General features: G+C 38.8%; 2 protein-coding genes across 4 annotated transcripts in view; one reads left to right on the top strand and one right to left on the bottom strand.

The window, feature by feature from the left end:
- Positions 1-1,088: 1,088 nt before the first annotated feature.
- vps41 (VPS41 subunit of HOPS complex) lies at positions 1,089-21,684 on the bottom strand. Of its 2 annotated transcripts, XM_074622674.1 has the most exons (29): positions 21,455-21,665; positions 20,515-20,553; positions 17,353-17,409; positions 15,776-15,883; positions 14,369-14,446; positions 12,290-12,364; positions 11,321-11,383; positions 10,184-10,249; positions 8,572-8,691; positions 7,483-7,629; positions 7,325-7,391; positions 6,518-6,615; positions 5,867-5,996; positions 5,625-5,740; positions 5,418-5,536; positions 4,372-4,453; positions 4,142-4,234; positions 3,916-4,043; positions 3,410-3,554; positions 3,284-3,325; positions 3,142-3,192; positions 2,927-3,064; positions 2,783-2,837; positions 2,567-2,707; positions 2,319-2,455; positions 1,863-1,962; positions 1,722-1,766; positions 1,546-1,625; positions 1,089-1,440 (listed from the first exon to the last, which is right to left on the bottom strand). In XM_074622674.1, the coding sequence occupies exons 1-29, from the start codon at positions 21,476-21,478 to the stop codon at positions 1,360-1,362; spliced, it is 2,625 nt and encodes an 874-aa protein (XP_074478775.1). In that variant the 5' UTR covers positions 21,479-21,665; the 3' UTR covers positions 1,089-1,359. The 2 variants fall into 2 exon arrangements, with proteins under 2 accessions (XP_074478775.1, XP_074478776.1); XM_074622675.1 differs by lacking the exon at positions 17,353-17,409 and having other exon boundaries at positions 21,455-21,684.
- Positions 21,683-22,365, top strand: part of pou6f2 (POU class 6 homeobox 2) — an 86,036-nt gene continuing 85,353 nt past the window's right edge. For both annotated transcript variants that reach the window (XM_074622678.1, XM_074622676.1), the window contains exon 1: positions 21,683-21,784. The gene's annotated coding sequence lies outside the window, so the exon portion shown is untranslated. The remainder of the gene's footprint in view (positions 21,785-22,365) is intronic.

The raw sequence follows: 22,365 nt of genomic DNA, 5'->3' as shown, positions 1-22,365 counted from the left end.
GTTTGTATATATATATACAAATAGATATGTATATATATGTATAAACAATTATACAAAAAAAGGCATATATATATATATGCCTTTTTTTGTATAATTGTTTTCCTGTGATTTTATTCACATTTTAGTTGTTTTACTCTGTTTTTATGTGTTTAGTTATTGGATTTTAGTACATTTCGTTATACTTGTGTTTTAAAAGTGTTCTGTTCTTATTGTAAAGTACCTTGTAACTGTGTTTCGAAAGTTGCTATATACAGTTAATATGTATTTTAATGTGTCCCATCTGGATGTGATGTGTTGTTTTATTGTACCCCTTTAATAGCAGCATTTGCACATGCAAACCAAAGACAAATTTCTGCCTTATACGTGAAAAGCAGACAGTAAAGTATTTTCTATTCTATTCTATAATTATAATCCATTAATCCATAATATACTTTTGGTACTTTAAGTGTATTTTGTGCTAACACTTTTGTACTTTTACTTAAGTAATAGTTTGAATGCAGGACTCTAAAAGATCTGAATACTTTCACCACCGCATGTCAGCTGCATGTCTATATTGAGTATGTGTTCCTTTATTTATCTACAGTATAACCAGCTCCAGTGCACCTGGTTGTGGTTTTCTTCAAAGCGTCTTAATACGGAAGGAGCAAAACCACTGATTATTTGAAGAACTACTGTAATAGTGCATCTGTATATCTCACTAGCTTAAAACGTCTGAAATACCACAAATGAGTCATGCTATTGGCATCTTTGTACATCCTTTCAACAGCTTTGAGGGTGGTTTTAAATGTCTGTGTGCACCAATTCAAGCTGTAATATCAGTAATTTGAGGGAAAAGTCTGACAAAATCAAATATTAAGTTGCCCATATTCAATATTTGCTGCATTCACAACATTCTTTACATGTTTTTAAGGAATATTTTGTGCAATTATGACAAACATATTAACACAATACTGAATGTGTATTGTTACTAATGTGTTTTCAACTATAGACACCATAGTATAATAGAACACAAAAGCTCAAACATTGAAGACTAAATGAATTTCCTTTCTCCTCGGGATTGATTGACATGAATAATTATCAGACACAAACACATTTTATGTGATTTTATTTTTCAGACGTTGCAGATAGTTCATTGCCAAATCACATTAGTGGCAAGCAGAACAAGTAAAGCACTTTATAGTTGTTAGATGTAAATATACAGAGACAATCCAATATATAAGTTTTGCATTTTTGCAAGTGTACAGTTCAGTGAGTAGTGGGAAGGTGATATCCATTGATCAATGCACTGACAGTAGATGGAAAGCAACAGGGGGAAGGTAAAAGCATCAATAATAGCATTGTGAGTGCATAAATCCCCGTTTACTTCTTCATCTCCAGGATTCCACTCCCTGGCCCGCGCTTCTTCGCACTGCAGATGTTACAAAACTGCACCCCAGGAATCTGAAACAGGAAAGAGAGAAAAGGTACAGGAGTCTCAGTATAGGACAGTCAAGTTATGTGATGTGTTGTGTAAAGAGTGAGACAGATTAAAGGGAAGTTACTTACTGATCCTGAAGACGGTAAACATTCCTTGTGAAACATGTGTCTGCAGTGAAACACCACCACGCTGAAGGGTTTGGCCATGTCTGAACCACAGGGGTGAAGCAAAAAACTAGCAATGAATAGCTTTCAAATGCAAAACAACAGTAAAATACTTGGATGCAAGTACACAGAAAACCCACCTGACGGTAATATTGTAGCATGACACGATTCGCAAATGTTCTCCTCTGAAAAGAAAACCAACATTTGTGTTAGTGCAGTTTAAAAATGAATTAATCTCCGCTGCTGCCTCAACATGAACGCTAAGAAAGTGCATCGCCCACCGTCGAGCCGGACTCCTCTCATCTGCGTTCGGTGCATCTTCTGGAGCAGCGAGAGGGAGTCGGCCACCAGGATCTTCTTACATCCTTCTCTCAGAAGAATCTTAGAAAACGAGAAAACAAACGCTGGTTAATAAGCAAAACAACATGATGATTGTGTCACTTTGGGTTGCAATATAACCAAGATGACGACAGCCAAAATGCCGAACTCGAGGCTTCAGAACGGCAGTCTACAAACCAATGGGCGACGTCACGGCGACTACATCCACTTCTTATATACGGTCTATGTGCAATCCCCAACTGACTATACTGGTACCTGTGATGGTTATTTTAGTTTTTATCTTCTATTTTAACTGAACAAAAGCCGTACTAGTAGTAAAGAACAATGTTTACAGCTGCACCACTGTATAATCTTATAATGTATAAAGATTTCTAATGAATAAGAGAAACATTTCTAACCTGTAGATTGTAGTCCTGGAGGATCTTTACTAGTGAATCTCGGAGGTTTGGGATCTCCATGCCCTCCTTAATGCGATGGATGAGCAGGATGGGATCCACATGAGTACCGATGTTATTAAGGAGGCCGGTGATGAACGCTGGGGAGACAGTAGCAGGCAGATAGAGACAAAGAAATATATATATAAGAAAGTGGCAAAATGACAAAGAAAGACAAAATCAAACATGGTCAATGGGAGACTGCATCATACGTGGTTTGTCAATGGAGTAAGAGATGAGATCCTCCCAGAGCTCTGCGTCGTCCTGCTCTTTGGCGAACTCTATGGCCTTGTCTACGTTCTCCAGCTCCTCCATGATCATCTGCAGAGCTCGTCTGCAGTTCCCCATCCGGCCTGGGAGACAACATGCTCAATTAGTTTCCTTTAAACACACTTAAAGTAGGAAAACAGACCTTAACTAACACTTACTGAGCAGGAAGACAGTCTCCTCTACGAAGTTCCTCTGCTGACAAACCTCCAGAGCCTGACAGAAAAAAGAAGAGACAACATAAGTCATGTCTTGTAGCTTCTGGAAACATGAACATGCAGTAGGATGATATGTAAGAATTGTACCTTTTCAAGCGGGCAGTGTGTGCTATCCCTCAGGAACGGTAAGAGATTTGGACGGTCATATTCGGCGTACAGGCCAATCTGTCTCTCGTGGTATTTCTGGCCTTTGTGATGGTCCCGCTTGAACAGTTTATGGAGGTACTGCGGGGAAAAAGAGGAGTTAAATCAGTTCTGAATTAAATCTTGAGAGTTAATATGATTGGATTTAGTCAACTCACCACATGCAGAAGCTCAGGCCTGTCTGTCAGCTCTTCCACCACCCTGTCTGTCTGTTAGAGGAGAGAAGAGAAACAGGATCAGTGGGCTGCAGGTTTTCATCACATCGTTAATAAAATACTGAGAGAAGTCGGGAACACTCACCGATAACTTGTCCTCGTTGTCCAGAAGCATGTCAACAGCTTTCTGTAAATTTAGAGAATTTATTACTCAAACATCAAACTTATAAAATGAAAACATGACAGTAAAATTAAGCACGTTTTGAGTCACCTCTTTGTCAAAGTCCATGAGGAGTACGATCTTGTCCTCTATGGAGGAGAAAAGGTTGTGTTTGTGGATCAGCTGGTAGACGTCTTTGTGCCTCAGTCTCAGGTAGATTTCTAAGGCTCTGTCGTACCGCTGGTCGTACGTGTAGCTGCAACAGCATCAAATACCAATAAGTCACTTTATGGAATTTGATTTTGTGTTATTATAAAGTCATTTGAAAGCTTCAACCAAACAAGTTCTACAGTAAATACATATTTACAGACAAATATTGTGCAAACATGCATTGTTCAGATACACAGAACTGGATTTAAAACTTCAGTCTAGATCATAGAATTTAAAAAAATACCAAATAATTGACACAGAACTCCTCACAAATGTGTATAAAATAATGCACAATGTATAAACTTGTAGCATTTTGTTGTAATATTAAAAACTGGCAACTTGAGTTTAAATATTTCCCTCAATATGTATTAAAATGGGTGAGTAATGCACACGTTAATATCACTTACAGTTCAGCTAATGTGGTGAGCAGGGTTCTGTTGGTGGGGTCCCTCTTCAGGTGATCGGTGACAGCCTGAACAATGGCCATGTTGTTATAAAGCTCTCCAGGCCACTCCCGGATCAGTGTGGCAAAACCCTTTGTGGACAGCAGAGGAAGTGGGACAAACCATTAAGCTGACGATCAACCAGTGGATTAACTCTGGATTTGTCACAGGATATTATGGGACAAAGTACCTCATAGTCGGTTTTGAGAAATTCATGCAAGATCATTTCATAGATGGCCGGTCTGAGACGCAGATCTCCTCGGGGCAAATACTGACTGATGGCCTGAAATTAGAGAGAGAAGGAGCAATACTGATAACAGACTGATGCTGGAAGAAAGACTTTCTGAAGGAAATGCATCATTATTTCATGTCCATAATCACTTTAGTAATTGAGTTCTATTAAGGAAGAGAACTTCCTACCTTCAACTGTCCGATGGTTTTGAACCTGTACACTTCATTTTCCCATAGTTCCATGTTTTTTCCAAGAACCTTTTGGCACTTCCTGAATCATTCAGATGAAATAAGAAGGTTCTGGTCTTTGACTTTGTTAGCGGTGGACATGCTTGCGGCTGTCGAGTCACATACATGACATTAACATACAGTGAATAAACTAGAATACGATCTTTGTGCTTGAAAGTTCATTCTTCCTTCCCTGGAGATAGTAGTTTGACAAAAAAAAAATGAACCAAGGTCCACTTACTGGTTAAAGTGAACCTTGAGTCAAGATTCTTTTGTCACACTATTAATTATTGGTTGAATTTGCAATGAACATGTATTACAGGTAATTAAAATCTAATTTTATTCTTTCAGTAACCATGGTGATTTTAGTGAAAATACATTTGGATTATGTTTAAGAGTGTTCTCTCTTCCTACAATTTTAAATAAAGACATGAGTGAAATATTCTGCTTAGGGGTGTAAGAAAATATCAATACACTTGAGTATCGTGATGTGTTTTGTGAGACTGTATCGAGTTCATACAAAAAGTTCATTTTTAATTAATAGTTTACATGCAAAGATTTGTGCTTAAACCCTGACTGCTAGATAGCAATGTTGTAATCTATCTTCAGCCATTTGACTCTTCCACTCCAACGTAAAAAACATACACTGAGTAGCGTAAGGGTGCATTGCTACCTTTTTTTACTCATATTTTATGCATAAAGTGGTGTGTTCTTTATACTATGACAGTTTTCCCAAAATTATATTTTGAAAGAAACATATTGCCTTGCTTACAGTTTCACAATATATCCCAATACATTAAATAGTAATCCCTGTATCATGATATGTATCGTATCGCCAGATATTTGCCAATACACAGCCTTAATTCTGCTCAACACTTTCTGTAATATGGACACTGGAGATGTAAAAAGAGACACATATTGTTTTTCATGTATCTCACACACGCTCACTCACTGTACAGCTTATGAAATGGATTAACTGACTGTCCACCTGCAGAAGTTAAACCCACCTCGCAGCGCTGTCATAGTCTCCTTTCTCCACTAAGTGATTGATGTAACCCATCCCAATCTGCTGAACGTCGTGTCTCTTGATGTTTTTGAAGCTGATCTCTGCAGCCATCAGCGCCTCCTGTCACAGTAACGGGACACACACAGTTAAACTATATAATTGTAGACCGTAACCTTTTGCTGAATTCATAAAACTCAACAACGCAAACCTCATATTTCTTCTTTTCAAGCAGCCAATCGATGTGGTCGTCCTGGTCTCGCTCCTTGGCCACGACAATGTCTTTGGGACTGATGATGTAGAAGAGCGACTCTCCCTCAGAATGCTCTGTTAATGAAAATACATTTATGCCTCTGCGTACTGCGCATTACAGCTGACATTTGATGGCCGATGCATAATGAAATCAGAGCTCAGTAAAAGGCCGCGTGACATTTTCTCTTTTCATAGTCTCACCGAGGCGGTAGTCTCTGCACTCGTTGTCTTGGAAGTTGCGCACGGTCAGCGCGTCTGAAGAGATCTCCTCGCAGCTCTCAGGGAGAGGCTGGATGATGTCGAGACGAGGACGCGCACGAAACTCCTCGTCCTGCACACACACAAGAGTACAACATCTTACACCATATTTGCCCCTTTAAAGAGGCTCTATTATGTGTCTTTTTTCCCCTTTCCTTTAGTGTGTTATATAGTTTTTTGTACATTTAAAAAAATCTGCAAAGTTACAAAGCACAAAGTCCACGCCAAAGGGAGACACATTGCTCCTGAACTGCCTGAAACGCCTCGCTGAAAGTCCTGCCTTTTCTTCCGTAACATGGTGATGTCATCAAGTAATACATTTGCATAATACCCGCCTAGTGACTAGTTTAGCACGCGCTCAAACAAAGCTAGCTAGAGCGGAGCTGGAGAGGTTGACCAGGAGCTCAAACAGAGCGTTTCAGACAGATCATGAAAAGAGGTGCTGCAGCACAGCTGGTATAAGAAAAGTAAAGTGTTTTTTGGACATTAAAGCATGTAAACATGTTCTAGTAGAAACCCAAAATACAAGTTTGCACCTGACAATGAGCATAATATGTCCTCTTTAATATCTACATGTAAAAGAAGTATAATTACCATGTGATCAGAGTTCTCCTTGACGAAGTACAGGGTGACGAGCTGATCAGCCAGCGGGGCCAGGCCACTGATGAAGAACTCCGTCTCAAATGCAGACACTGTTTAAAAAAGAGAAACCAAACAAAAGAGGATCAAAGATAATATGATAGATAATATGTTAGAGTGCATTTAATGCATCTGTAAGTTGGCAGTGGTAACATAATGATATTCTATGCATTTGTTGCCCTCTTAGTCGATTAGGCGGTCGTTTTGGTCTTAGTCGACTGAGATTTCTTTAGTGGATTAGTCATTTTTTATGCTTTTTTCATGCTGAATGACTCCAATATACTTATGAGCACATCTCTGGTAAACACAAGATTTAAAGCGGTGCTTTTGTGTGATTCTTTGTGGAGAAACTCAGTTTTACAGATCTGTTGATTAAATCAACGAATCGATTAGTCGACAAAATCGTATGAGTGTTAGTCGACTAAGAATTTCTTTTCGAGGACAGCCCTACAATTTAGTGATATCCTGCAGTTGTGGTCTTGACCGGACCTACATAAAGTGGTTTCGTGACCGGTCTCCAGTACTACAACACTCTTTTTAATCATATAACTCTAAATAAATAGTTAATTTGGCTCCCTCTTATTTTATCTCAATTTTAACTACCATGTTTTTAGTTTTATTCTTACTTTATGATATATTTCATTTCACTACTGTGATTGCCTGTTCTGGCTTTATGTTGTGAAGCACCTTTGTTTAGAGAAGTGCTCTATAAATAAAGTTTATTATCGTGTAGTTTATTATAATGTGCAATGTGTTTTATACCTATTTCCACATAGCGGCTGGGCAGATCTCTCATCTCAGTGGGATTTCGCTCTTTCACAACACAAATCTGAGGAGAAATAAGAACAAAAGAGAAAGTCTGAAACACTAGTGAACAGCTAATAGTGTCTTTCATGGATTTAAATAGAAAAGCAGCAAACCTTGATGGAAGTGCCCCAGCCCACAATGAGAGTGCAGTTGTCCTTCCAGCACAGGCTGCAGGGGTACATGTCCGGCCTCAGGCTGACGTTATCCCGCAGCACGTTTGTGATCCGCTGCTTTGTGCCGATATCATAGATCTTAACTCCCTAAAAGACATCAGAAAAAACAACAACATTTTATTTGGGCTGTAAAAGTTAATATGATTACGTGTTAACACAAATTTGTTTTAACGGCACTAACTCCTTTAATGCATTAACTTAACTTGCTATTTTAAGGTTGTAGCGGGCTCAGTTTGAAGATACTGGTATCATATGAAACTAGGGTCTTTCTGAGTTTATTCTGGGCATTAGAAATTAACGCATGATGCGTCACACTGATGATGGCTTATAGCGGAAACGTGTTTGTTTTTTTGCCCAGAATAAACTAAGAAAGCCCCTACAGTATATCTGTGAGTACCGGTGATTTGTTTCTTCTGTTCTTACTACTACCTGGCACCCGATACTGTTCAAGATTTGGAGACGTGCTTGCTGCTACTTTCTATTTTGTTTATTTTGTCTGAAACTAGAAAAACCTAATAAATTGATTGGTACCAAACATGTCATACTGGCTTGTCGCGAAGGACGCTAAATAACGCTCCAAACTTGCGCTAAATTTTTGTGAGGAAAAACTGGCATGCCAATTTTCAAAGGGGTCCATTCACCTCTGACCTCAAGATATGTGAATGAAAATGGGTTCTATGGGTGCTAAATGCAGTACCTGTGAGGGTTTCTGGACAATATTTGTCATTGTTTTGTGTTGTAAATTGATTTAAAATAATAAATATATACATATATTTGCATAAAGCAAGCATATTTGCTCACTCCCATGTTGATAAGAGTATTAAATAGTCTCCCTTTAAGGTACATTTTGAACAGATAAAAAAAAAATTGCAATTCATTTGCGATTAATCATGCTTAATCATGGACAATCATGTGATTAATCACAATTAAATATTTTAATCGGTTAACAGCCCTACATTTTACACATTCAATATTTTTTATTTTAATACTTTTAATACTTTTTATTGAAGTCTGTGGTTGATCACTCACCACATTGTTGGCCCAGGCAATGAGGTTACCTCTCCACTGGATGTTAGTGATGGAGCCCTCGCCTTCATGTAGAAGAGACGTCTTCCAGCGATTTAGCCAGTTTCTTTCATACAGTTGCAGCTGGGAAAGAAAACACATTTAATACTACAGTTTGCAGTTGTGCAGGCCGGCCTACAGAGGGCAGTAGATGAACAGCACAACGCACGGGGACAGCCAGTCAGGAGCTGAGTCTGATAAAAGAGTGAAACAGCCTTATAGATTTAACTTAAATCTGTTGGAAACTTTCTCATCCACGCTGCAAATTATGACGTAAAACCAGATTTTTAGTTCTATATGAAGATCTTAATTCAGCTTCAGAGCATTTAGGCATAAAGACGATGAAGACAGATTGTTCATTAGACTCCATCAAAGTGAGAAAAGCTTCACATTCAGTGATGGAAGAAGTCATTTTACAGGTTTCACATAGTCGACGTAATTTGAAGATGGTGTGATGCATTACAAGCATGATTTCATACATCCTTTTCGCTCCCATCATAATGGCTGCGGCTTCTTTAGGATACACACCATTTATTGTTGTCACTGTGGGCGGTGTAAAGTATAGAAACAAGTATTCAAACATCACATCTTCATGCTATGTTTAGGTGCGGAAGCTCAGCGAGAGTGTTGTGTTTCCAACCGCAGGACTGCTTCATCAGCTGTCGTTTAATGTTCAGGCCTTGTGTTGTATGAGGACAAAAGCCCGTCATTCACATTCCCTGCATTGTTACTGTCCTCACTATATAAACTGCTAAATGCTCGTAATATGACCAAGGATGCCGAGAGAAGGTTGTATAGGCTCTTTAATTCAGCAGTTGTGCTATGTTAATAAACAGTTTGCTCTACAAAGAGATGATATGACAAAAGAACTGTGGAGACAAAATTGAATTTCCTTTGACAGGATGTGGCTCCCGTTGAGGCGTATTGATTTTCATCACGGGCACATTGTGGAGGCCTTCGCAACTTGGAACTGAGAGGAATCAGCGCCAATTGAAAGAAAATGGCAAAGTAACACTAACAATGGGGTTTGATAGAAAAAAAGTTGTTTTTCCTCACCCGTTGTATAAATGTCAGTATACTTTATTTACGGATGGATTTGCAATGACGCTACTTGCAGTTTATAGTTTTGTGTGTACAGTAATTGGCGTGTGGTAATAGGTAGGTGGTTTTACTTCCGAAAAACAAAATGACAAATATCTGAGATAGTTTCCGTGGTGACATACCTACCAGAGAGAGATCACCGCATGCGCCCCGGAAACCCTAAGACTATCTCCCCTCTTGATAATGACATCTACTTGCCGTGCTCGTGAAGCATTGCCTTTCAAACACTGTTGAGCGAACAGCACTTTGTGAAAATGGGCAGCTCTCCCGAGAGCACTCCAGCAAAGAGACAGAAAACTAAGAGCCTTTCACGCCAGACAAAGGCCCGCGCATCGCAGCCGGCCAAGCCAGAGTGAGAAGGTTGGCGGGATTCGGTATTCGCCCCCGGACACAATCAGGATGAATTATTGTGGCAGGAAATGGCGAAAAACTGTTCATAATGACTGCACGAGTAAAAAGTAGTGCTCAAACCTACCTTGTTGCCCCCGGTGACAAACTGTTTGTAGTTTGATCTGGTGAACTGAGGGTGTAACGCCACCACCTGCAAAACAATACAGACAGATTGTCTCATTTGGTCCAAGTTTACTTCCTGTCAGCTAACAAACAACGCAACAGGAAATACAACATTTAAAATGTTCAAGTTGTCCAGTTTTAAAAAGGTCCATATGCAGGTAATGCTGTAGCAACACATGTATGATGAGGCACTTAAAGGAATACTTCATCCACAAAATGACCATTTGTATATCAATTACTCCCCCAGCATTACCTTGAATTCTTAAAGAAAACTTTCTCACATGCTCCTCCATGGTGAAGGGAGAATCAAAAAGAGTAAATCCTTGAGGAATTGAGGTGAATGGAGGCCGCGTTTAACAACAGCAAAACTATATCAAAAGATCCATTTTGACACTCTCAAACAACTCGCTCACTGTAATATAATATATAATAATCCAAGTCTCATTTATCCAGTCGTATGCTCACTACTTCTCAAACACATGCATCTTCGCTAAAACCTCCACCAAAAAAATAAATCAAGGATCTGTTTACTGATTGGCTGCGGGTCCTCTCTGGCCTCACTTCGCCGCGAAAAATTAAACTTTTCCCAACTTTTGTTTGGCCGCATCAGCAGCTTTTTGTGCGTGAAAAATGTCTGCAAAGTTACAAAGCCCAAAGTCCATGACTCCAAAGAGAGAAACACTGCTCGCAGAGCACGGGAGCAGCCGCCGCAGCTTTTCATAGACGTTGCACGGCGGCTCACCGCAGGCCGCACTTTGCCGCTGCTCTGGTGTGAATTCGGCATTGAATTTCCCTCGGAATCAATAAAGTTACTATCTATCTATCTATCTATCTATCTATCTATCTATCTATCTATCTATCTATCTATCTATCTATCTATCTATCTATCTATCTATCTTTCTATTAAAAGTGGTCCCCATTTACTTCAATTCAAGATTTTTCTCAGTTTTTTTTATTCTCTGTTCGCCATGGAGGCATGCAAGAAACACAAAGTTTTCTTCAACAATTCAAGGTAACACGGGGTGAGTAATTGATGTACAATGTGTATGTATGTACAGTATATACAGTATATGGGGGTATAAGTGTGAAATGAACTTACTTTGATGGGACAGTCAAAGTTCTCGTGGAAACCCTCTCTTGTATAGAGACCAAACACTTGAACCTGAAACAAAGACGAGACGGCCGAGCAGAAAAGCAAAAGGTGAATAACTCAAAAATGTCTCCTTTAATTGCTGCCTCTGCAACTATCCGAGGCCAGCGGGGGGAATTGTGGTCAGAAAAGACTTTGATTGGCTCCCTACTTCTCCGCTGGGTCACCAATTAGTGGACGAGTTGATTCTTTGAACCCCGCAGGGTTTAGAAACACATGTCGTCATCTTTGTTGGCTACAACAAACCCTAATGTACCATTAGAGTACATGACACCCAGTTTCTCTTCATCCGAGGCCCCAAAAAGAAGAGTTTTTTTTGTAAGTAGAGGAATAATATAAAACTCCGATGCAATCTCATTTTTCGAACCGCACCAGCGATTAAGGATTAAGTTAGATTTTCAAAGGATTAACAGCCAACTGAATTGGTTGAGGGCAAACAATTGCTGCGGCATTGATTTTAATTGTCTGCTCCACTTTTTTTGCGCGACAAGATCTTGTTTTTGCCACCAGAGTGCTGGAAGTAAGGGGAGGGTGATATCAGAGAGCATATCTTGACTGCGAAATCCATGAAGGATGGTGGTAATGATGAGAAGAGACAAGATAACAGCGAGGTGGAGAACATGGAAAGGGTATCCATAGTCGGCTGATGGCTGACTGACAGCTCGACGGATCCTTTCCTCCCTACTATTCAAAATAGGTGCAAGCTTTTTATAAATTCATGCATCATGAAAAAAAAAATATGTGTAGATATGGTGAAGATAAAACTTCTGGAAGAACTGCCTTCTAAAAATTCACAGCCAAGTTCCATATCATTAGCATAAAGTTTAACAGTGATAAGATGAGTTTTTAGGATGAATTATGAGAGATGAAAAACACCCAAGGATCAGTAACCAGCGGCGATGAGCAGAGCGATCTTACCTTCCCATCCTCGGAGCAGATGCCCACATGCTCTCCACTCTCATCCAGACTGATCTGGTTGATCTTCACTGAACTCTGCGGAGACACAATATCATGGCATCTTTTTTTAGAGGCGGCAGGGTGAAAATATCTTTGCGGCTGGCCAAATGTTGCTGGCTGACATTTTACCCCGTTAAGTGAAATGCCAGAAAAAGAGAAAAATTTGAGTATGTAATGGATGCACAGTCCCGTATGTGTCAATGCATGGAGCGTGGCATTAATACTGTGAAGGTTAGGGGGGTCTAAACTCACTGCTGATGCTTTTAAAGTTTACACATTCATGACACTATAGGGCTCTTTAGATAAAAGGAGACGACCAAATGGCATAAATTATAGCAAATGTTACTTAAAAACCATCCCTGAAGGAGAACAAGGTTTTGCTTATCACATATATATATTATACATTATACACATTAACTACATTAATTATTATACATAATTATACATACATTTATACACCTGGGTATTTGGTACGCATATTAAATCCTTTTCACTGAATTCAGACCGGTTTATTTTGAAACTATGTCACAAATCCATCAACCAGAACTCAGTGAAATCACTTCCTTGTTTCTTTTAGGCAGAGTCTGATAACTGGCCAGTACTGTAAGTTCCTCAGGTGAGTAGCACTTGAATCAATGCGCTCAGCGGGAACACTAGTCAAATCAGCCCTGATTACTGATTTTGTTTGACTTGCAAATTAAATTATAGTTTAGAAGTCATTCCATCCACATCAAGGGAGCAGAAATGTTTAGTGAAAGTAAAATAGTGGGAATAAATCAGATATTCCTGCTGGTTATAAATCCAACACGAGCAAAATGCCTCCTCATGCATCCCTTTAGGAGCTAATATTAATGTCCCTAACCATTAAATGGTGTATGTAAAATAAACTGTGCTTCTGCTGTGTTTTAGAGACAAGAGGACTGTTAAAGGAATAGTTCGACATTTTGGGAAATATGCTTATTTGCCTATTTCATAGTTGAGCGTGTTAGCATGCTAACATTTGTTAATTATCATTGAACACACAGTAGAGCTGAGGCTGATGGGAATGTTACTAGTTTTGCAGGTATTTGGTCAAAAATATTAGACAAATCAAAATTTGTACATGATGATGGCGCTAGATGAAAAGTCACATATGGGTACCAAATTTCATGGCAATCCATCCAATAATTAGGACTGTCCTCGACCAAAGAAATTCTTAGTTGACTAACACTCATACGATTTTGTCGACTAATCAATTAATTGATTGATTGACTGAGTTTCTCCACAAAGAATCACACAAAAGCACCACTTTAAATCTTGTGTTTACCAGAGATGTGCTCATAAGTTTCTTAGAAATAAGTCACTCAGCATAAAAAAAGCTTAAAAAACAACTAATCGACCAAAGAAATCTTAATCAACTAAAACCAAAACGACAGATTAGTCGACTAATCGACTAAGAGGGGGCAACCCTGGCAATAATTGTCAAGACATGTCACTAAATAACACAAATGTCAACCTGCTGGTGGCGCTAGAGGAAAAGTAAAAAAATCACCAAAATCATTAAGATTATTTAGTGTTAAAGGTGTTTAGTGTGTGGAGGATCTGGTGGCATCTAGCGGTGAGGCTGCAGATTGCAACCAACTGAAACTTCTTCCAGAGTGTGTAGGAGAACTACGGTGGCCAACGCGAAAACCTGAATGGCCCTATATAGAGCCAGTGTTTGGTTTGTCCGTTCTGGGCTACTGTAGAAACATGGCGGCCGGCTCCATGAAGAGGACCCGCTCCGTATGTAGATATAAACAGCTCATTCTAAGGTAACGAAAACACAACGATTCGTATTTTCAGGTGATTATACACTAATGAAAACATACTTGTTAATATTATATTCCATTTCTGCCAATAGATCCCCTAATTGTTACACTCTGTTCCTTTAATATCATTAATAATATATCATATAATTACTAATATTAGCATTAGTCATTGGCATGGCTAAAAGGTTAATCACGTGCACCAGTAGGCCTTAATGAATTTCAGCATTATAATCCATTTCAATGTACTCACAATTTCAAACTTCTGAGTTACGTTTCCTTGGATGTCCAGCAGGAACACCTTTCCAAAATGAGTACCTAGGGCAAGAAACTGAAAAGAGACAAATGTAATGTAAATTAAACCAGAAGATACATGAAACAAATTCTAGTAAAAAAAAACATCTTGTGCTGACGAAGGCTGTGAGAGAGGATAAAAAAAAAAAAAATCACTTCCTGGAGCTGGAGCGACATGAGCAGAGTGGGATTGGGTGGGCTTGGAGGCAAAACTGTGAAATTGCAGGGGGTGGAAAAGCCCTATTTATTAAAGCATACAGTGTGAAATGGCATTTTTTTCACCCTCAAATTAAAATGCTTAAGCATAATAAATGCACTGTACATCTGACTTCTTCCCATGCTCCCCGCGCTACCCTCCCTGCCCAGCACACAGCTATTATTTCCACTGAGCAGCAACTGGTTTCTGTGTTTTGTGCATATGTGTGTGTGTGTACGTGAGTCCACTGGGACAAAAAAATTATAGAAACTGGGGGCTTTTGGCATTAGATTAAGTGTGTGTTCTTCCACCCCAGCCCCTGCTCCGTGCCCTCCTCCTAATCCCCCTCCCTTCTAGACCAGCATGTGGATGTGCGGCGAGTCCACCATGCTTCAGTGCAGTCTATAATGAAATGCTTATATTTACAGGCACAGCTGAGCATGTCAGACAGAGCCCCGGCAATCTCCCCAAATAAAATAACCAAAAATAAATAAATAAAGGGTTCAACCTTGTGAGGCGGAGCGACTTTTAAAGGGATTTATCAGAATGGAATTGTTCAAATGAAATTCCGATTCAGACACTTAAAATATGAGGCAACATGAGGCAATATGTGCCGCCGGTGGCTTTAAGGCGGTGGGAGTTTTGCCGCGGCGGAGGGAGGGGGGGGCTGGTGTGACCACACAGGTAGCTGGATGGCAGGAGCAGGAAGAAAGACAGTCAGATCAAATTTAGAATTGCAGCAAAGCGACGTCTCTCGCTGTGGCACGGTTTCTATTTTGAGGTTAAAAACAAAATACTCAAAGTAAAAATAAATAAATGAAAATCAATAGCGGTTAATAAAACATCAGGTGAGGAGACATAACTGGGGATGACTTTTTGCTCTGCTCAGGCGTGCATGTGCGCTGCTGGTGCCACAACGATTAACCATCTCGCCGAAGAGTGGCCCTCTTAAAAATACCAACAAACGGAGGAGAGGAAAAAATATGTAAGAGTGGGAATAAAAAAGAGGAGAAAACAATGGCGCCTTCTGATGCACCTCCCTGAGAGGGAAAAGCAGGGGGAAGGTGAGAAAAGAATGGGCTGCCATCTCTACATAAACAATGTGTGCTTGAGATGGGTGGACTTGAGAGTGAAATGCCCTTGTGGTGGGTGGTGGATTATAACCTCTACCTTGTCATGGACGGTCATACAGCTGGCTGCATCCTTCTGGAGGATTTCTGTCACCCCATTGGAGAGCCTCTCATACTTCAGCTTGGGCTCCTCCTCGCTGTCCTCCTCCTGGTGGAGAAAGCAGACGTGTAAGATGGGCTCTCGCTATAACGTGTTCTTAAAGGTATTCATTACAACAGCACAGTGTCCTCTACGGTTCACAATGTTCTTTGAAAGCCATCGACAAAACCCCTCCACGCAGCAAACTGAAATATACACAATGTCCACCTCAAGTCATTTAAATGCTGTACTCTCCATTTTAAAACAAGTGAGAAGAAGAGAACAAGACTTTATAAGCTTCCAACTCAGCTTAAAGGTGCCCTGTAGAGTTTTTGACCACTAGTGGCGCTATAGAGCAATGTATTTATGTGCAACTCCCAACATATCCTGCCTTTGGTTTCACACTAGCGCTGTCAAAGTTAACGCGATAATAACACATTAACACAAAAAACCTAAGGAATCCATCGGTACCAACCATGTCATACTAGCTTGTCGCGAAGCAGGCTAAATAACACTCCAAATTTATGCTACATTTTGGCAAAGAAAAACTGTCATGGTCATTTTCAAAGGGGTCCCTTGACCTCTGACCTCAAGATATGTGAATATAAATAGGTTCTATGGGTACCCACGAGTCTCCCCTTTACAGACATGCCCACTTTATGATAATCACATGCAGTTTGGGGCAAGTCATAGTCAAGTCAGCACACTGACACACTGACAGCTGTTGTTGTCTGTTGGGCTGCAGTTTGCCAGGTTATGATTTGAGCATTTTTTCATGCTAAATGCACCTGTGAGGGTTTCTGGACAATATTTGTCATTGTTTTGTGTCGTTAATTGATTTACAATAATAAATATAGACATACATTTGCATAAAGCAGCATATTTGCCCACTCCCATGTTGATAAGAGTATTAAATACTTGACAAATCTCCCTTTAAGGTACATTTTGAAAAGATTAAAAAATTTGCGATTAATTTGCAATTAATCACAATTAACTATGGACAATCATGTGATTAATCGCGATTACATATTTTAATCAATTGACAGCTAAAGGAAGACAGCTAGGTAGTAAACATGGATGTAAACAATTCATCATTTTAAATGCTCTAAAAAGAAGAAGGAGATGCATTCAATGTGTTTGTTAGACGTCACAGATAAACACAACTTTTGTTTGTTTACAAGAAAACTCCGCAGGGCACCTTTAAGTCCATCAAATGTGAAATAAGCTTCAATTAAGCATATTTGTAAGGCTGGTTAAATGGTTAAAAATCAATATCAGAACATTCATAAGAATATTTTTCCAATATAAATGTATGCAAAATCACATTAAATGCAATTAATTGCGTTCCTCTGTTCATCAGATAAAACTCTTCACAAGTGTAAATAAAAAAGAAATAGACAATGCAAAGCCTCTTGAGGCAAATTTGTGATTTGTGATATTCAGTTACAGTATATAAATAAACTTGACAGGACATATTATTGTTTTTTAACTATATTTTGCTAAGAATTGGTGATATATTTTAAGGTATTGTTGCTTACATCAAGGTGTTGTATTTGCAAACTCTGGGTTGTTAGACCGCATTCATCTTCATTTAACTTGAACAAGAAAAAAACATCCATTTAGGGCTGCAACTAACAATTGTTTTCATTAATGATCAATGTGCTCATTATTTTCTTTTTTTATTAAGAATTGTGTCCATAAAATAATAAAAAAGAAAAAGTGACATGACAAACATCTTGCGTTCACACCAAGAGTTTAAAATCCAAATAGTTAAGTATCATAAATGGCAAAGAAAAGCATGAAATCCTCTCATTTGAGAACCTGGAAACGCAGAACATGTGCTTTAAAAATGACAAATGATTAACCAATTATTAAAAAGCTCTACATCCATTTATACATAATGTATTTATACACATGCATACGGTATAATACCAATGTATATAAAAGATAATAAAGACAGGGTCCTTCCTAGTCTTCAGCAGCATTCCTTTAACAATCTGCAGCAAAAAGTAACTAACTAACACATCATGGGAGGCTGGTTTCACATGCACAGTGCCCACCATCACTACCACAGTGACATTGAACCCAGCAGAACCTCACTGATGTCCAATCCTACATGTATTCTGGCCTCTTTAAAGACATTCATATGTCTTGCGTGTGTGTATCAGGAGATGTATGCACAAAGACACATTTCCATTACCTTGTGTGAAATGCAGCATAAAGTCATTTAGATTTTTCCACGAGACCGTTCATCCCCAGTGACATACATGCATTTAGTCATTTCATAAAGCAAACTTAAGGTATTCTACTGTGTTACACTTTCCAGCGTGAGCCAACATTTGCGGCCAGTCACAGCCTGAATATTACTCCTAATTCAGTTTATAACCAATGCTGCACAGTCTGTGGCTGCCCAGAGGGTGCATCAACTCAAAACAGTGTCTGCCATTATGTGCTACTGGGTTGGAGGTGGGGGGACAATAGCGTGGAAAAAATGTTATTTTCAAAAACAATCCTTTCCCACTCAACAACGCCATATCTAGGCTATTTCCTGTGTATTCTGGTTGTGAGATTTCTGATGCGGGGGCAATTGTCACGGGTTTCAAAGGTGTATCAAACAACAAAAAGAAAACTTCATCCCCGGAGAGAAACTACCCATTTTCAAACTTCTGCCATCTCTTGTAAGTTGCTTTTTGTTTTGTCAACTACTGAGCTGGCCTTTGTGTTGTAACCATTTTGGCCATATTATTTGCTTATTGCCAGTTAAGATACAACAGACTGAACCAAGCCGTCTGTCTACAATAAGAACAACATGCTGCTTTCAAATACAAACTGAAGACCACACTAGTCACTAACTTACATTCAGGATATGAAAGGAGGACATGTCCTCTTCAATATTAAGAACATAATAGATCCTGCACCCTACTCCTCTATTTACTTCCGTCTCAAACACAATGTACAGATGGGTGACGAATAATAGGAAAAACCTGAAGAAACGGCCTGATCTCAAACCATACAAACAACTAGGAGAGATTTTATATATATATATATATATATATATATATATATATATATATATATATATATATTAGTGAGATAATATATATATCATGTGAAATTTGAGAATATTGAATGAAATCCTGAATATATGGAATTATATATTCAGGATTTCATTCAATTTTCTAAAATTTCACATGATATATATAATAATTTCCTGAACGGCATGCCATAATATATACAGTATATAATATTTCTCTACTCGTGTACATAATCGTCCTGTCTATTCCTTGCCTTTATTTGTCCAGCTTTGGGGTCCTTGTCCCTAGCTGTTATTTATATATTTCTGTGAAAGTACGTTTAAAGCAATGCATAAAAGTCAGAGTGAAATTCCTTGTATGACGCACTTGGCAAATAAAACAAATTCTGATTTCCTTTAAACCACGAACAATCAAAAACACTTACAGCCAGGCTTATTGCTAGTATTATGTCATAACAAATCAGACTAGTCCGGCCAGATTACAAAGATGGTGAGTAGCATGCCTTTTACTTTCAAGATGAAATTGTTGTCCTGCTCATGTCCTCTGTGAGCAGCAGATTGTAGAGCAGCACACCGGCCCTCACTTCCTTCAACCAGTGAGCCTGCTGTCAAAACACGTAACAGCAGCAGCAAGACACCAAGTGAGCTACATTATTTTGCTGTATTCCAAGTAAATAATCAGCTGCTTGCAGCCACTTGGAGGAGAGACAATCCCACAGTCTGTAAGTGCCTGTTTCCCTGTGAGTGTTCATGTCCTACAGTACTGGACACACTGTGCACAGACAGGAAACAGGATGTAGGAGCTCTTTCTATTTACAAGCCTGCAGTTTTCCCCCTTTCCTCCTGTTCTTCTTAACTCTGCTGTCTGAGAGCCTTTCTCTGATATTTCATTCAATTCTCTGCTTTCTATAAAAAAAGACTTTCCCCTTCCTGCCAGGCTGATGTATAAAGTTATATTTTATTTAGCCTACTTGTGATTCTCACAAGCACAAGTGTACTGTAACATGCCGAAGCTCAGTCATAATATTGATGGATCTGGAGAGCTATCTGTAATTCATGAGTGTTTGACACCTCTCAAAAAACCTGACAAAGATCCTTCCGGGATCAAGCTGGGTTGATAAAGGCTGGGCTATGTATTACAGTCCTTTCAGTAGGCAGCGAGCTTTACTTGAGTTCAAAAAATCATCCATGCTTGACAGAAGTATGCGCAGCCCTGTCATCGACAACATGCTACTCTTGATGCATTTCCAGATGGACACACTGGTGCAACCGCATGACATTTTTAGGTGTAATTCTTTCCCCTTTAACCTCCATATTAACTCACTTTTTGTGCCTCACCACATCAGATCTGCTCCCTCTACAGAGTCTTTCAAAGCACAGCTCAAGACCCACCTCTTTTCTTTGGCTTTTGAATGTACTTGAATTGTGATTACTAATTGGCCTTTTATAAATGCTCATTATAACAGTCATGGATTTTACCTTGGTCTCTGTCTGTGGATGTGTGAGATTTTGTTGTCTGCTCTGTTGACCATTTTTTATTCTGCTTATGTCTGTAAAGCACTTTGGTCAGCTCATGTTGTTTTAAATGTGCTATAGAAATAAATTTGACTTGACTTGTGTTTTTGTAGGAGAAAGAAATGGCAGCACATGTGATGATGTTTCTTACCTCAGACTCATCTGTGAATTCCTCACTTTGTTTTCTGCCCTGAATGAAGACACATTTTGAATGGATTATTATTAAATGTCTTACAATATCAAAGCACCAAAGCATGCAATAGAGCAACATTTAAAGATAGAGTGCATTATAATGTAATTTAACTCAAACACCAGACTAGACTAGACTGCAAATAATGTTTTACTTAGAAAAGGCAACACACAGGTATCAAATCAATGTAAAACTACTATCAAACCACAAAATTAACGAATGAAGACAGATTTTAAATGGATTTCAACAATCTGTCATTACATTTTTACTATATTAAAGCACCAAAGCATACACATTTAAAGTTAGAGTGCATTATAATGTAATTTAACTCAAACACTAGACTAGATTAGACTGTAAATAATATGTTTTACTTAAAAAAAGACAACAAATAGATATCAAATCAATGTAAAACTACTATCAATCCACAAAATTAAGCTTTCCACGCCACAATAACTGTCACATAACACGTTAAATCTAATCAAAAGTGAGCTGACAGCATTCATTGATCACAATTCTTATTTATTTTGATGCATACATGTCTAAAAACATCAACATTAGCAATCTGCCATTACATTTCTTACTATATTAAAGCACCAAAGCATACAGTAGAGCCACACTTAGAGTGAGACTGCATTATAATGTAATTTAACTCACACACTAGACTAGACTAGACTGTAAATAATATGTTTTACTTAGAAAAGGCAACAAATAGATAACAAATCAATGTAAAACTGCTATCAAACCACAAAATTAAGCTTTCCACACCACAGTAACTGTCACATTACACGTTAAATATAATCAAAAGGTAGCTGACAGCATGCACTGATCACAATTCTTGTTCATTTTGATGCACACACATATACAAATATCAACATTAGCCAGCTAAGCATGCTATGCTCACCTGCTTCTCCTCCACATTCGCCATCCTTATTATTATTATTATCCGTATACGGAGCAGAATAAGTTACAATATCTCACAACGCTTTAAGAGAATACATGTTAAAGATCCACAATATCACAGTTAGGTTTGCTTTATATCAAAGATACATCCACAATACAACAAAGAGTGATGCTACTGTAGGTTTGTTGTTGAAGCTGCTTCCTCACTGTCATGAGTGACATCACATGACAGACACAGAGCCGTGATGCATTGTGGGTGTTGTAGTCGTTTTTGGCAGAAAGAGAGACGCCAACCGTCGGATGAAGAGACGTTGACACTAATTAACAACAGGTGACACGTTTTAATTGTTTCTAACGTGGTATTTATATTTGTTAAAAGATTTTTACGCTTTTATTACTACTTTTTGCTTGGTTTTAACTTTGTTTATACGCTTTTTTGTTGATTTTAGACAATTTTAGCTTGGTGTTAAGCTAGAAAGTTTCTGGAAAATTGACCGTTAGCTTTTTTTTTTTCTCTGCCTTAAAGCTAACGTTAGCCTTTGAACACCCACACAGGTGTTTTCAGTTATTCTAGCCCAGGGGTCATCATAGACCTAGTCCAGGGGTCATCATAGACCTAGTCCAGGGGTCAACATAGACCTAGTCCAGGGGTCATCATAGACCTAGTCCAGGGGTCATCAACCTTTACTATCAAAAGACACATTTTAGGCAACAAAAAAAACAACATTTGATCATTGTGATGAAGGTAACACAGTTCATAGTCTAAGTATATAGTATATAAGTCTAATGCAGTGAGGGCCAAAGGGACAATGTACTACGGAGTATTAGGGCCACATTGAGGGAAAAATATCGGAGATTTACAGAATAAAGTCATAATATTACGAGAAAATAGTCATAACTTTAAGAAAATAA

Source organism: Sebastes fasciatus, chromosome 21 (assembly GCF_043250625.1).
Source record: "Sebastes fasciatus isolate fSebFas1 chromosome 21, fSebFas1.pri, whole genome shotgun sequence".
Lineage (NCBI taxonomy): Eukaryota > Metazoa > Chordata > Actinopteri > Perciformes > Sebastidae > Sebastes > Sebastes fasciatus.
Note: the sequence above shows the minus strand (reverse complement) of the source record. Positions and strands in the feature narration are given on the sequence as shown.